Raw genomic sequence first — 16,848 nt, 5'->3', positions numbered from 1 at the left:
AACACTGAGTAACACTGACCAGTGTCAAAAATATTCTACACTGGTGTTAAGTGTTAAAAATTAACACAGAATAGTGTTGGTGGTACTTTACACTAGCCCTGGTGTTAAAAAATTCAACTCTGAATAGTGTTAATTTTCTAACACTAACACTAGTGTCAGTCAAATCATTAATACCACCAGATTACAATAAACTCCCATTAATCTCTGATATCTCTACTGCTACAATTAACCCCCAACATCCACCCATTACAAAGAAATACAAGACATTAACGTTCCAAAATACTTTGTATTCAGATACACCACAAGTAAACAAGTCATACAAAATTACAGTATGGGACAATGTACATTTTGTCATCAGTGCCATTTGAAAATTGCCTATCATAAGGTCTATAGTACACCAGATCATCTACAGAGATCAGTGCAAAGACATCTAATCCATCCTCAATAACAAATGCATTTAAGTGATCATTGAAATATACTGTTGAGACCTTACAAGTTAGAAGATAAGTATTGAAATCGCTAACAATTATACTGACAATCTTACTGAACAAAGGCATCTCATTTTCAACACCAGAACAAACATACATCCCAACTTGATATTCTGTACCATAACTTTTGACCCAGGAAGTTGTAGAAACAATAGAAGAAACATCAAACATTTTATTCAGTGCTTCACTGCCTTTTAAGCTGCTGGCCAAGACTTCATTAATGGGGCCGAACTGTAATCTTTTAAAATAAAAATTTTCAAAATGAAAGGCTAATTGATTCTGATGTTTTTTTGTGATATTTTTAAAGTTCTTTACAGATCTTTTGAAGAACTTGTGCTTTGCTTCAAATCTCATGCACCACATATGTATGAGTGGCCCAATTTTTCTAATGCAGCGTGGGTAATGGATCATTAGGTGGTGCTTTGGAATCAAATTCCGTTCTGGAAAGAGAGATTTGAAAGCCTTGTGATGATCGGCAATCAGATGTTTCAAATAGCAAGTCATGCCATGAGTTATAATGGGTGAAAAAACAATGTTCACAATTTGAACTAACAAAAGTAGCAAGTTCCAATGTCCATCATTTCTGCAAACGATATCTCCAAAAATCAATGGGCTATTCCGCAAAAGACACCATGACTGCACAGCATTAAGCCCAAGATCTTTGCTGTTGTCATCCAGTTTTAGCCCACCTGGCCTGTTCCTTCTCTGTGCATATCCGTAGTTAAAGCTTATAATTCTCTGTGACAATGAATTCAAGGATATCAAAGAGGTCTTAATCAAGTACTGAAACACAAGCTTTAACTCATACTGCACCACTCCCTCTAGTAGATCATGCATTATGTCTACAGCATAGTTGTCTGAAATATGGAACAGCCGAAGTGAATTGAGTAAACAATTTCTTTTTACACCAAATGTTGAGGCCAAAGCAGGATTTTGTTGAATGGCACCACAGTGTTTGTAATGAAGTTCTTTGGAACGCAGTGTTAAGCCTACATGATCTTCACTAAAAACTGACTGCAACTCTGTCTTATCAGTTAAACAAAATCTACAACAATAGTTTGCACTAAATGATTCAACAAAACCAAAAATGCTATGTAAAGCCAAGTTGTCACCTGTAATCTGAAAAAGCGAACCTCTCACAGGTGTGGCTGAAAAGGGCACTTGCATTCCTTCAGTCTCTAAAATCTTTAGATCATCAACAAGTGGCTTTAGGATAGGATCAAACCCATATTTTTTTAAGTCTTCTGAATGAAAAAGGGCTACAAGATGAATGTTCATCACCACAGAATTTAACTCTGGTGGCAAATTTCTCAAAACAAAATAAATACAACCAAGTTTGTGCACCCCCTTTTTTGAGCCTAAAGGATTAGCAGTTTCAAAATCGTCATAGTAGAGCTGGATCTGGAGAGCATGTTCTTGTTGTGAGAATAAACTGTGATTTTTGAAGTAGGAGCCGTCATTTAAATCTCTGTACAATCCCTCCATGTTTAGTTTTTTTTTCTGGAAACTGCTACAAAGTTCACTGTTTCGAAACATAGATGAAAGGGATCCCATGATAGGAACGTACATGAATTTATCATTGACAGGAACTTGCCTGTATGTCCCTGTTGTTCTATCTTTGCGTACATCAAAACGCACACCAAGAACATGCTCTATGGGTTCAACTATTTTCCATTTTTGCTCAAAATATCTTATCCTTTTAGATTCTGTGTTAAGACATGAAAATGGATTTTCAAGCTGATCAAAGCAATCCTCAACTTTTTCTAAGGTTTCTCTTGATGTATCAGTTGACAAACAGTCGACAACAGATTGTTTTGCATGTGCATGGATGTCATTAACCAGTTCCTCCAATGAACCAACTAAACACTGTACAGTACTTTCAGGAACTCCTGATGATTGTACTTGAGCAATAACAGAGCTGCACATGTTCAGTATTTGCCTTTTTTCAACTGGAACCGGTGTAGTTATTGTCATGGGATGAGCCACATTTACAGGCTGTGAAACAGAGGTTCCATCGTTAGGTACAGGCTCAAAATTGTTGATGACCTCAGAGTGAACGCAGTCTCCATGTGCTCGGAATAAGTGCCGCTTGTAACCAGAGTACGTGTGAAAGATAAATGAACATCCAGGCTCTCCACAGGTCAAACGTAAAAACTTTCCTGGGTACAAACCATGCTGGAACTTCAAATGTCTAAATAACACTGAGCAACTTGTGTGGTGTATCTTGCAAATGTAACAGATGAACATTTCCAGTCAAAGTGCTGAATAGTGGATATCTTTAAACCGTACAGTGAAGACTTCCTCTTGTTTCATTGACCCGAGGACTGTCCTTCACGCTGCCAACATCAATGCCATACACTTGATGGTCTGGATGAATGTGTAGAAGTTGTCCAATGCCTTATCAAAGGACACGGCAAATTAAAAAATGTGCCTTGAAAAGTTTTGCCTTGTCAAAACCTGCATCTCCCATCTGTGTCACACAGGGAATGACCTTTTGATCTAGGACAATGTAGAAACTTTGGGTAGAAACTTTGGATGATGTTCTTTCTTTCTCCAACCCACAGGACGAATGGCTGAGTGGGGCCAGCCTTAAGAAAAGCCTCTGTGCTACCTCCCACCTGAGGGAGAGAAAGAAACCAAGTGATTCACATTAAACAAAATTGATAATCTGATGTTGAGGCATTGCTGTTTGAAATTATGACAATATTAAAATGTTTCACTCCGCGCGCACAATTATTTTTGTTTCAATGTGTACATTTAGTTTTAATAGAAACAATGACATGTCAGTCCTGCAACACCAAGCTTGTCTGGGATAGATACATCTGCTGCAGGTTGGATCACCTTGCCATCTTAAAATATCAGCCGTTGATAATTTGCATCTGTTCTCATCAAAAGAGAAATATACAATTCTAAAAAGCATACCTTGATGAATTTCATTAGGTGGTGAGCAGCATCTGATGTGCTAATCTTTGAAGACGTCCTTCCCTTAGATGATGGAGTGAAGTGAAGCAGCAAAAGAGGGCAGCCGCCTCGCAGTCCCAAACTACAGAATAGAAATTAAGATCATCACAATTACTGTCATTTAAAGGACCACAGCAGTCATTTTTCCACGTTATGTAATACCATGATGACATTTTAGACACCTGATAATTTTTCTAATAAGGCAGTTTTCCAGCGCCTTGGTATAAAAATTCATTTCTAGAGACTTAAAATCTTCTGGCCACCAAGTGAAGTAGATATCGAGTCATAACAATAGTAAGATTATGTAACTTTTTTTGTGTTCAAACTACATTAAATGTCATTTCAGGTTTAACATGTTTGTAAGCTTGTTTTCATACCATACAGAAATGAGTGATATATTGTGTTGTGGGAATTAAGCAAATGCTGTAAAGGCATGCAAAATCTACCATTTCCAACTTACACTTACCAGCCTCGTTAGAGTAACGCTGTGCAGAAATGAGCAGCTCATCCAATTCTGTACTCTGGGACAGATTTTTGCAATCTTTGATGATCCTTGGCTTGAAGAATGTTGGCCACTTTGCAAGGAACTTACCAGACACTTCCTCCCCAAAAAACAGCATTGTGAAGTCTTGGTCAATCTTAAACACAAAGTGTAACAACAGAAACAACACATTAACAAGAAAACAAACAAAGGAACCACAAAGCAGTCATTAAATTATTTTATGCCTTACCAAGCCAGGTGTATCCAGAAATCTTGGGAAAAGGTCCAGGACAGTAGAAGCTATGGCAGGTTCTTGAACCACTTTTTGCCTATGTTGAAATGTCACCTTCATGTTGTCTTTGACATGTTTCATGTCAGTTGAGTGCCTCTTCCTTGCATTTATCACCTGACAACGGCCTCACATTTGAACACAAGTTGCGAAGAGTCTTGGGGCTGTCTTGAAAAGCTGACTTTGATTAGTTCATCTCTTCTCGGGAACCAGCATATCACCACCTGCCAAGAGTAAAATAAGGTCCAGCATATAACACCATTTCTTTGCAAAATATCTAGCATGTCTAGTCCCTTTAGACTGAGTTAAAATTAATTTTGTTAAGAAAAACATCCTTGATCCATTTTTTAAGTAGTACAAGCTGTGTAACATGACTGCAATACAGTATTCTCTCAACTATCACAGGGGTTAGTAGGAACCATATTTCTATTTTATTATTTTTTATATATTTTAAGCGATAAAAACCCTCCCCACAAATATTCCTGACAATGTAGCGTTTGGTTTGTTCGTTTTTAAATTTCAAATATTGTATAACAAGACAAAACTGCAAATATGAACGCATCCCCCCCTCTCCCTCTTAACTAACCGATGCCTTTAATTGAACTACCAAATTAACACAATGGTCCTCTCTTTCTGGTCAGACACTTTGCAGCACTTCTGCTGTAATTTTATTCATATTTAACAAAATAAAAATGCAGAAATAAGTGTACACATTAGTTTTTGACTCTCACTGAACTAACAAAGCCAATCCCTCCACATGTTTGTACTCTCTTGTTACCTCGGCCAGGTCCGCGGCTCTGAACCGTGGTAATGACACCTCTGGCCAATACGCTGGGTTGTCGGGCTTGTAGCTTTACTGTCAGCGAACACAGTGTACAGTCGAATCTTAACAGCTTTCTTACAAGCAGGCACTCATTTTGGCGGCAGTGGTTATTATTATATTTACATGCTCTCTTCTTCCATTTCTCATCGGTAACAGCTCTTACTTTCTCCCTCTCTCGCGCTCAAACACACAACGGGAGGGGCAGTTCCACACGTTCTCCCCGCAGCACGGACTACACTACCCATGAGGGCCGGTAACACTCTGCCCTCATTGCCTTTATATTAAATCATTTTTGGCTAATGACAAAAAAAAAGTCACTTTAAGGGCCAAATTGCATTATACTTCTTCACCTCACCTGACGTGGGCCGCAAGTGGCCTTTGGGCCACGAGTGGCCTCTGGGCCGCGAGTTTGAGACCACTGACCCTAAGGCTTTGGCAGTTTAATTCGAAAATAAATAAAAGGCATTTAATAAAAACTGTGAAATATATTAACATGTAATATTCATTACAGTCTGCCAATAGCCAGATTATGCTAAATGAATATTAGGAAAGAAACTGGTACTTTGCAGAGTTCTAGCTAGCAGTAGCCCAGCTTAACAAAAACAGTTAAAATTCAAATATGACACTTAAAGATGATGTATTTTGATATAAATACTATTTCTTTTACTAGTTATCATGTTACTTGTTCTAACATCAATCTAAAACTTAATATTTAACCGAATAAAACTTACCGCATCAGCAAGAAAAAATGGCGACCGAAGATTCTGGATTGCGAAGCTCCACAGGAAATGAAGGTGTGGTCTAATTTAACACCCACAGTGTTAAAATGCAGTAACGACTAAAATCTACACTTACACTTTTCAGGAATCAACTCCCGATGTGTTATTTTAACTCGATTAAGTGTTGAACTAACTCGGAACTCTGTTGAAATCTACTAACACTGAAAAATCAACACTGGCATTTTTGCTGTGCACCGTCGATTCCAGGTCTTCATTTTATCAACACCCAATTCATGATATACTTACAGGAGACACTTAATGTTAAACATGTTTTACAGTACGAGTAAATTCCGAGGAGTTCCTGGACCCTGTCTGCGATTCACAAATACAAACGTATTCCTCAAAAGTTTTTTCACATCTCCTCGGCACGGAGATTCCAGTGCTTTTAAACGACACATTTAAAAGTCATTTACTTTTAAAATACTCTCCCTCTGATTAATCTCATGAGCAAGATTGGGAGGTGAGGGTAAAATTTTTGATGTCATCTTAAAAAAAAAGTACATGGTTAAAAAAAAAAAGAGCATAACAGAACAGAGTTATATGAGCTCACATGTCTGTCTGCTTTACAGGTTAAAGTCTAATTCAGACTCCCATCATACCACCACCCGAGTACCCAACCGTCACACGCATGTTAACGGTTTTATAACCGAAGGAATGTAAATATTATATAGCATGAAAAATCCCGCTCCCCACAAGTTATAATTTCCCTCTTTCCACATACGCTTCTCCAGAGGTGGGACCAAGTCATTGTTTTGCAAGTCTCAAGTAAGTCTCAAGTCTTTATCCTCAAGTCTCAAGTCAAGTCTCAAGTAATGTCAGGCAAGTCAGAGTCGAGTCTCAAGTCACTGGTGTAAAAGTCCGAGTCAAGTCACAAGTCTGAAACTTTGAATTTCAAGTCCTTTCGAGTCTTTAAAAAAAACAAACGAAAAAATAATGTTGCAGTTATATGCTAAATGTAAATATTAGACCATGTAATTTTAAAATCTGTGTTTTTCTCAACACATACAAAATAGTGAACTTAGAAAATATACACAAATTGTGAAATTGCACCTCTTTAAAATGCAGCTCAATTAAACTTAGCTCCAAGAATAATTTTCACCGACAGTTCTGAGATAAGCTGCATGTTATTCTTGGATGCGGTTGTAGGACCAGCTTTAAAATCGCATGACAAAAATATCATACACATTAAAAAAAACTGTATCACCAACGTAGCCTGGAAAACATTTGCTAGTTAGATGAAGTCAGCTATCTCATCTTAGCATATTTATATGCATATTTATAATTATACGGTTCTTGGAGTGAGTGCACACACTCATGAAGTTTAGTAACTTCAGGTCACTGCAACAAGCCCAGGTACAGTTTACCGACGGATGGGTGCAGGACCTTGAAATGCACCGTGTAGAAAGTAAAGACCATCGTACGTATCATAAGTTTACCAGTCTCACAAATCGTCTTCATAAATACACATTCGTTAACCGTTTATTAATATAACCTTTGAGCTCAACGGTAATTAATTAGTAGTGGAAATAATTTCTGGTAGCATCACAGAAATGTAGCAGTGACAATAATATTGTATGCTGTAATCGCACTGGGCAATTAGTGATACAAAAAACCTGTTTTATCCTGTTAATAAAAGTATATGTTTTTGTCAGTGTACCATAATAACAGAAGCGAAACGCAATATTGTGTCAGGACAATTTACTATTTATGCACAATAAATAAAGGAGCATAGCGCGACAATTTCTGTTCAGCGCCAGACTTGCTTGTAACCTATATCACCAATTATGTTAAGAAAAATGACGCATTAACTACAACAGCAGACTGACCTTTGTGTAAATGCTTGGAGCAGACTAACCTGTGAGCTGGAGTGTTCTAGGACGTTATATTTGATCTTTGAATGGCTGCAATCCAGTCGCCTCTTTGTTACTTCGGAAACATGAACAATTTCTCTTCAACGACGTAATCCGATAACAACCGATCTCTTTACCCGTCGGCTTCCCGTGGCTGTCATGCGACCGGCTATTGCAGTTAATAATACAACAGCTTCTTGACATTTTTGTGTTTCTTTTTATCGCTGTGTGACTGATTTTAATTGAAAGCCTGCGTGCGCTAGTACCGCTTGCCACGAGTTCCCAGAATCCTTTGCGGTTCTACCCGTGAATGACGTCACATTTTCAATCTCCATATAATATGCATGTTAAATTTTATATTTGGGGTAAAATATCAAGTCTTTTCAAGTAAACCGGTTCAAGTCCAATTCAAGTCCCAAGTCATTGGTGTAAAAGTCCAAGTCAAGTCACAAGTCTTAGAACATTTTTTCAAGTCAAGTCTAAAGTCATAAAATTAATGACTCGAGTCTGACTCGAGTCCAAGTCATGTGACTCGAGTCCACACCTCTGCGCTTCTCTTGCTTTAGCACTTATTTCACTCAGACTGGTATTTAAAGCATGATTCACACAGACGCGGGGAAGACAAAGCAGGGTTGATAACAGGAGGAGCAGATGCGAGGCACTTCATATCAGAGTATGGTTGAGAGACCTTCGTCATGGAGGTTTAACGAGCAGCACCTTTAAAGCGGCCTCTGGTGCGCTGATTTACACCAGATCTGTTACCTTACTAGTCACGGTGAGTCACCATGTGTTAATCTCAATTTATCAGTCTTTTCTCTCAAAGCTGACAGTGGAGTTGATCTTTGCACGTTCATGTCCGACTTTAAATCTCATGGAGACAGTGGTAAAGAACACCCGCGTGTCTTTAACCGAATGAATCACAGATGAGGAAGATGCAACCCGTCCGTACAGTTAAACAATGACTTCATGATTCATAATGATTGGCAGCACCCATTATTCAGAGCTGTAACTTTGCATGTGTGTGAATAAAAACGGAGGAAAATGGCTTCATCCCGCTCTCTCTAGTTTGGGTGCTAGGTGCTTGTCTTCTTTGCACTGACGAGGTAGCCCTTAGACTTGATGATGCCCCTGCTCTTGACAATAACGTTGTAGCGCAGGACCCACTCCAGCCTCCAGTCACCGATGTTCAGGTCCTGCGCTCCCGCCCGCACCGCCTCCTGAAACGTGTCTGCAGATATCAGCTCTGGAAAAAAAGAAATCAGTGCAAAGAAGGAGCAGTTTAAAACTCAATAAATAAATAACAGTCACAGTTTACTGTAAACTACAGAATGCAACTTATACTACACAAAGTGGGAAGTCACAAGCATCCCACTAAAGCCACTGAGCAGCCCAAGGACAAAGGACATGGAGAGGAGACAGCAAAGCAGGGAGACAGAGCAGGGGGAAGACATGCAATAAATGGCCTGAGACTGGGTTAAACAGCCAGGCCTCTGATTACCGGGTCACCTTATCAACCCTGCAGGTATACCTGCATCCCTGGTATGCGTTTTTAATCTTACAGGAATGATTTAGCTGCTCAGAAAATTTTCAGTGTTCTATTTTGTTTGAATATTTGAATTAGGACAAAACTTGAATTGGAATAAATGTTGCATTTATAGAAACATTAGCTGCATTCCAGTTTTACTTAGTAACAATTTAAAAACAACTATATGTCCAGCCGTCAACATCTTTACCTTTGGGATCATTGTGCGTCAGCAGCTGGATATCAAACTCCTTAGCAAACGCTGTCAGGTCTGGAGGCATCACGCAGCAGGAGGCCAGGTTGACCTGGTTACTGCTGGGCTTTATCTGCTCCGAGAAAAGGAAGGTGATGAGGGAATCGTAGCAGATAACAGATCGTTGTTCTCATGTGCTATCCTAATCAGAAGTCAGCATCACTTTTGACTGGCGATGACAGATTAAAGCTCGCATGTACAAAGCTTCCCACTGACCTGAGCCCACTTATAGAGCTGTTCCAGCAGATCTTTGTCCAGGTCAGAGGTGCCAATAGCGGCGATCTGCTTGCTTCTAACCAGAGCCTCCAGCTCCTCCCAGGCTGGCTGAAGGTGGGCCAAACTTTGGCTGTCGCCGTCTGAGGGCCCGGGTGGAGCAATGATAACAGAGTCAAGCTGGGACACTGCCAGCGTCTGGCAGGCTATGGATAACAGACAAATAAGGCTGTAGGTTTTAAGAAGCTTTTTGTTTTTTACTTTTGTTGAAGAAATTTAAAGCTCACCCATCTCCACTGCGTCTTTGATGGAAGACTGACCAGACTCATGCAGGAACAGCTTGACTGTGAAAACAACAAAGCATGAATAGCTGGTTCCTCTGGTGACTGCCACTTCTATCACTACCAACTCTATTCTGCAGTCAGCCAGATATTAGGTGGAGATGCTCTGAATTAATCCATTAGTTATCTGAATCAGCAATTTAATTTGGATATTATCTGATCGACAGGAGGACGTGTTGATTAAAAAAAAAAAAAAAAAAAAAAAAAAAAAAGGTGTGGTGACATCAAAGTTCATGTCGACTAAAACGTCAACCATGACCCTTGGCTTAAATCGCCAAGCTGGGTGATGAGGTACCTACAGGTCAGCGAGTAACTGGCTGATCCAGCTCTCTGCTGGGACAGCAACCAACACTGACCTGAAACCTTCAACTCCTCTCTCTCTTCAGGTGTGATTGCGTCTGTTGCCTCTGGTATGGAGAACTCCAGTGTGTCAGTCAAGTCCTGCATTAGACAGTAAAGAAAAGCGGTCTGATCACCGCCCTCATCCGACATGAGAAATGTGGCACGGCCAGTCTCACCTGGTTTTTACTATATGTGTATGTTGTACATATGTACAAATATACCATTCAGGCCATAAATATGACAGAGGGACAGGTGACACTGGTGAGGAGCTTTCTCACGTGCTGAACCGTGAACTTGAAAGATTTTATTGGTGGCCATAAGCGAGAAGAGACTTGCATTTGGATATATTTAAGGCCTCTTACTTCAGCTCTTTCAAACCTCCCACTGAGTCCGGTGGGCCTCGTGATATAAGCCGAGGCAGATTAGCTGATCCAAGCAAAAAAATACCCACAGTGGGAGTGAGTTCAGCAGGAGAGCTGGTTGACTACAACAGTTCCTAAAGCCTCCTTTATTTCATTTCAGTATTTTGAGACCATGATAAAAGGGTAAAAACACTGCATCCAATGCCCTCCAATTTATTTTAAAGTTAATGGGGAAAAAACTCCTCCATAAAAGGTTACGTCCCACCCCCCCCAGTCCCTTAAGCTAACAGACAGATGCACATTTGGTATGGCGCCTTTGGCAGGCAGCACTGCATGAACATTCACCATGACAGCCTAGAGCCTAGAGAATTTCTTTGATGTCCATCTACATCTATTGCGTTATTTTACTTTCCCAAGCACTGGACTCCATCTGACTGACAGTGAGACATTCACCTACTGCAGGTCTGACTATCGCAGCTGTGTATTACCCAAAGGCACAAACTCTCTGACAAACTGGTTTATATATTGGAGTTAATTACTACGGCTGAAACATTAGAAAGCTGAAATAGTTTTCCCACCTTGGATGACAGCTTTGTTGTGGAAATCCATTCGCTCAGCGAGGCTTGAATGCAGTCTCGAAGCTGAAACATCAAAACGGACTTACGGTTAGGCCAACGACCATGAGACATGCAGACAGCTGGAGCTCATCAGCAGACTCCCAAACAGCTGGAATATGCTGCTCCGAAAACATGACAAGTAATGACATCAGCTGGACCGACTTTAAAGGTATCCAATATCGGTCCAGTTTAAGGTGAACTGAATGCTTTGTTTATATAAAGAAAAGTCAACCTATTAACCTATGAACACAAAGATATTTGTGACATTTGCTGCATCAGTTGTTTTGAATTGAACGAGTGAGACAGGTTCATTAGTGTTGTGAGACTTTGAAAGACAAACTGTGACTGGTTTAACAGGATTTGTAGCTGCTGAAAAATGTCTTTAATAACCTTAGCTTTGACACCTCGCTCATATCAGTCAGATATCACAAATGGCAAAAGGCTCACAACTTATTTAAGGTGGTCACATGATTGCAAAGTTGGCCACACATGAACACACATGTAGTAATTTGTCCTACAGAAGTAAATTACATAACTGAACACTGCCCATAGTTTGTGCAAGGCAAGGGCTGCAAAAGACTGTGTCGAAAAAATTACTTCCTAAAGCTCGATTTTGCTCCCTATAGCATTTTGTGAGAAGTTAGCCACATGTGTCGTGTTCCAAAACAGATTTTCAGTAATGACCTTAAAAGCCTACCCTGTGATAACTCATTTTTTCCCCTGTTGTGGCAGTAAAAGTTGTCTTTGATTGCAGATCTTATATAGAGAGAGCCACCAAACCACCTTAAACACAATTCTGACTACAGAAGACAAACGCAGGATCACACTTCATGAAGAAACACACATACAGGACGGAGAAAGTCTTATTACACTATTCAACATGCACTGCTCTGCACACCATTTGCAAAAAAACAAAAAAACAACAACAACAACCTGTCCACTATGCTATGGCTGATAAAAAAAGACTACAAGTGCCACTTTAGGGTAAGTTACACCCAAAATGTAGCCAAGAAAACTGCAAGCCATGTCTTTATTTTTGAGGATTTAATGAATGAATGCTGTGCTGAATCAGGAACAAGTCGAAACCAAACCCTCCCAGCAGTCCTGCCTTTATATAACACTGTAAACAATTCAGTTCACCAACTATTCAACTTTCAACTACTAAATCAAAATGCTGACAAAGGATTTTATTAAACGAAATGTTTAAACAGTTACAGCTTCAACAAAAGTGAAGATTAGTAGTTTATGTTTAGACAGTTATGTAACTATTAGGCTCTGGAGCTCTGACATGTTCTGTTCATTGTTTAGCCGTGAATGACTCATAAACCAATCAACCGCTGTATCAATATGTTTATTACTGACACATGAGCATTTTATGAGAGTAGAGCACACTGTAAGTGCTGGTTTTGTTGTCACATTTCAGGCTGTCAGTTAATCATATCACCTGCGGGTAATACACCTGTTTGAAGCTCTCGGGTCTGTATTTACAGTGGTTTTCACAGCCTCGTGTCTGTAAACTTTTACCTTAGGCCGGATCGTAAAGTTGGTTACACTACGAACCTTTAACACACTAGTAAAATTAAAGTGAAACTGATGAGCTACACCACTTTAGCCCACATATGCGTCTAAATATGGACGGATGGGATATGAAATGCATATTTTCGAATGTATTTCAGTCATATTTCTCTTCATATAAGCTCTATGTGTAACCTTACCCAGGCCTATCAGTTACCACTCGTCGGTATCAATATCAGGTTGAATAATTAGCTAGGCGCTAAGCTAACGGGCTACATGCCACTGCCGTTTCCAACCGTCTTGTTATGTTTTACCTCCTCGCTGGGAGAGCCCGGACACTTCTTTTTCAGGCGACTTCGGTTGACCAGATTCCCGGTGTGGAGCCTGAAGGTCTTCGCGTGACTCAGCAGCATCTTCGCCTCAGTGTTGGTGTTGGTAGTGTTTTGAGAATCCATGTGCTCTCGGACGCTAGGCTAACAAGCTGCTAAACTGTTTAGTTGGCTGCGGTGAAATGTGACATCAGTAGTGTTGTCACTCCGTCACTGACTGCTGGACAAGCACACTGCAACACAGACCCCCACCGGCACTGTCAAAATGATGTGGTCAGGATGACTTGCACTCCGCGCTGACTAGCTGGTTTGGTTGTTACTCGTAAGCCGGTGTGTCACGCCCACATAGCGGCGGCGGTGGAATGAGAGAGCTGGTCCGGATAACAACATGGAGTGACATCCAGCGCACCGCACTGGATTCATGGAGCGGATTCTTGCACCGAACAAGTCCCACCACTGGATGGCGGTGTCTAAACATTACTAACAAGGCATTTACTCATTTGCCTTCAGTGCCCGGCTTAATTCTTTAATTCAGCAAGGTCCTGAAAATAGTTCTAAGACATTCTGGTGCATATTCACATGATAACATCACACAGTTGCTGCAGATTTGTTGGCTGAACATCCACAGTGAAAATCTCCTGTTCCACCAAATCCCAAACGTGCTCTATTGGATTGAGATGTAATGACTGTGGAGTTCATGTGAGTCATTGCCATGTTAAAGAAACCAGTTTGAGGTGACCTAAACTTTGTAACATGGACTGTTATCATTCTGGAGGCAGCCATCAGATGATGGGTTCACTGCAGTCATGAAGGGATGGACATTCTCAGCAACAACACTCAGGTAGGCTGTGGTGTATAAACAATGCACCAACAAAAGAGTGCCAATATGCACAGGTGAGCCTGTGCAAACTGTAGCCTCAGTTTCTTGTTCTTAGGTGACAGTGGTGGAACCTGTTGTGATCTTCTGCTCATGTTGCCTATCTGCTTCCAGGTTTGACATGCCGTGCATTCAGAGATGCTCTTCTGCATACCTTCGTTTTAATGAGTGGTTATCTGAGTTGCTTTCCCATCAGCCCAAAGCGGTCTAGTCATTCTCCTTTGACCTCTTGCATCAAGAAAGCATCTTCCCCCAGAGAACTTTACTTGATATTTTCTATTTTGGGGATCATTCTCTGTAAAACCCTAGAGTTGGTTGTGTGGAAAAATCCCATTAGTTTAATAAATACTCATAAAACAACGATGCCAAAGTCACTTAAATCATCTTGGTTCCCAATTCTCATGCTCAGTTTAGCAGGTCATCTCATCAACATTCTTAAATGTACTGGTTTGCTGTCATCTGATTGACTGATTATATATGTGCATTAAAGAGATGTACCTAATTAACTGACACTACTGTGTATAATGTCGCTAATGCTTTATTTAAACTTGCATGCATTTTCAAATTTTCAAATTCAAATTTAATTCCAATTTATTTTCTAATACTTTTGACTTTTTATAGGTAACAGCTTTAGTTAATAGTTTCTATGATTTTGTATTTTCTAATTAGTTTTTAATTAAGTTTAGTTTAGATTTGTTGTTTTCACTTGTTTTTTGTTTTATTTATCCTTTATTTAACCAGGAAACTATGATTCTTTAAAGATTTAAAAGTCTCTTTCTCAAGAACGCCCTGACCAAGAAAGACAGAAGTACAGCCAACAGAGTTGCACAACCTAGAACATACAGACCCACACACACACAGGCAACAAAAAAATATGCAAAGTAACAACACTAAAATACAGCCGATAAGCAAATACAACACAAAAACAACCAAAGTTTGTGAACCTCAGTGGCTATGAACTCTGAAACATCAATAAACATCATCGCATTGGGCCAAAGAAATAAGTGAATCACGTTCAGACAAAACCTCTACAGTCAAATCATTCACAATCACCTTGAATTCATTTAGTGAGATCAGTCCCTTAAGTGTTTTGTTAACTTTGGAGCTGTTTCCAGAGGGAAACAGTTGCAATTGCATTCAAATTCTCCTAATGCTTTTTCTAAATTCATTGTGAATCTTTGGAACAGACAGAAGGTATAGGTCTGGGGACCTAAGACAATAACTTCCCACATTTTTCTGTAATTAGGATGCGATCTAGCAAGAATAGCTTTATAAATAAGAACACAGCAGTGGTTGAGAGAGTCTATGAAATGACAAAGCAAACCATCGACCTAAGCATACAACATACAGTGGTGCGTCAGAGTTTTAAGGTTTGTAATAAATCTCCGTGCTCCATGATAGACAGAATGTAAACATTCTGAAGATGCATGCAAATACATGTAAATAACATGACCATAATCCAGGACTGACACAACGGTGGAAGCAACGGTCTGGTTCTTGCCTCAAAAGACTGTTCGTGCATCAACTATAGTGATGCACGAACAGTTCAGCGGCTCGGTTTTGTCAGCATTTGAAGCAAATATTAAATCACCCAGGCTTTGTTTCCAGCTAGCAGTTTTCTCATTTTGTGTTTATTTTTCTTTAGCTTAACTGTCAGTCTGTTTAGCATGTTTTAATATAAAGGGTTTTTGTCAGGGAAGAGTTCTCAAGAGTGCAGAAATAGGTGTTACACAACACTTTGTGAAAACAGTCAACTTACTGTCATGTAGACAGTTCAAGCCTCAGTAAACATTTGCCTCAACAAGCAGTTTGTGCTGTCACTTTTAACCGAACTGCCAAAGACTGTTTTCATTTTGGTAGCTTTGAAAGTACACTTTATCTCTTCAGTTATTTTTTTTCACAAGTCTTTTTTCCCCCAGTTAACGAAAGTAACAACTATAATAACATTGTTCCCAATTGGCTGTATCATTTCTTGTACTTCTTGGCACAGGAGAGCATTATTACACAAGAAGGTTGTCCTGTCTTTATCATACATGAAGATTGGCACTATATGAGTCTGAACTGCTTTTGCTTTGCGTGTTAAGATTTAAGTTAGAAACCGTATAAACAAAATGTAAAAACAAATTAGCTCCACTTTATTCGCTGCTGAATAACGTCCATGCATTTGTTCCATCTAGTCCAGACTCTTGTCATCGATTATCAGGTTGTTCTAAAAGCTTAGCTTAGTTATGCTGCTTTAGGTTCGGGCTGCTGGAGGGAATTCCCATGATGCACTGAGCATTTCTTCTCCTCTCAACTCTTTTCACCTGTGATACGTTTGTGCCAAATCTGCACATCGTTGCTTTCTGTATGCTTTCTCCTGTAGTTTGCATTATCCAATCCTCGATGAGGTTCTGCTGGACACCTCTTCCTGCTGAAATGCAGTTCTTCTTCCCCACACTTGAAAAGTGTGCTACATTTGCTACATTTGGCACATTTGGTAGGTTTCCTGTTAATACTTTTTTTACTTCGGTCTTTTACTATGACAGCCAGCGATAAAATCCTAAGAATGGGAAATGCAATACTGTGAGACATGGTATAAATATGCAACAGTTAGAATAAAACTTAATTAAATAAGAATCTGCACCATAGTCCTACACTGTCAAACTCCTAAAATCCCAGCAATGAGAAGGGCCACTGTGCAGTTTGTGCTTTTAGTTATGATATTCTGTCACATTGCAGATCATTTATCTGCACTTTACTCAAGAAGTACTTTGAATGCAGCACCCAGAGTAAAAAAACGAAGTTCTGTAAATCCTCGCTTCTG

The 16,848-nt window shown here is 39.8% G+C and overlaps 1 protein-coding gene and 1 long non-coding RNA gene across 2 annotated transcripts; both read right to left on the bottom strand.

Annotated features, from left to right (window-relative positions):
• Positions 1-784: 784 nt before the first annotated feature.
• Positions 785-5,993, bottom strand: LOC146607314 (uncharacterized). The gene is made up of 5 exons (XR_014905136.1): positions 5,774-5,993; positions 4,181-4,443; positions 3,916-4,087; positions 3,411-3,531; positions 785-3,106 (listed from the first exon to the last, which is right to left on the bottom strand). It is a non-coding gene; the product is annotated as an uncharacterized LOC146607314 (long non-coding RNA).
• Positions 5,994-7,481: 1,488 nt separating this feature from the next.
• gclm (glutamate-cysteine ligase, modifier subunit) lies at positions 7,482-13,417 on the bottom strand. The gene is made up of 7 exons (XM_085347959.1): positions 13,151-13,417; positions 11,283-11,345; positions 10,357-10,441; positions 9,947-10,003; positions 9,663-9,865; positions 9,405-9,519; positions 7,482-8,914 (listed from the first exon to the last, which is right to left on the bottom strand). Exons 1-7 carry the CDS (start codon positions 13,289-13,291, stop codon positions 8,745-8,747), a joined length of 834 nt encoding a protein of 277 aa, XP_085204085.1. The 5' UTR covers positions 13,292-13,417; the 3' UTR covers positions 7,482-8,744.
• Between the last annotated feature and the right edge of the window lie 3,431 nt (positions 13,418-16,848).

Source organism: Diplotaxodon limnothrissa, linkage group LG23 (genome assembly GCF_057381915.1).
Source record: "Diplotaxodon limnothrissa isolate DT_005_m linkage group LG23, D_limnothrissa_male_GT1.1, whole genome shotgun sequence".
Lineage (NCBI taxonomy): Eukaryota > Metazoa > Chordata > Actinopteri > Cichliformes > Cichlidae > Diplotaxodon > Diplotaxodon limnothrissa.
Note: the sequence above shows the minus strand (reverse complement) of the source record. Positions and strands in the feature narration are given on the sequence as shown.

Excerpts from the sequence above, each read along its gene's own strand:
- gclm (XM_085347959.1), bottom strand. The coding sequence starts at position 13,291 with ATGGATTCTCAAAACACTACCAACACCAACACTGAGGCGAAGATGCTG. Across the intron at positions 11,346-13,150 it reads CGGGCTCTCCCAGCGAGGAG|CTTCGAGACTGCATTCAAGC; the intron begins GTAAAACATAAC and ends TTGATGTTTCAG. Across the intron at positions 8,915-9,404 it reads GACGCACAATGATCCCAAAG|AGCTGATATCTGCAGACACG; the intron begins GTAAAGATGTTG and ends CTTTTTTTCCAG.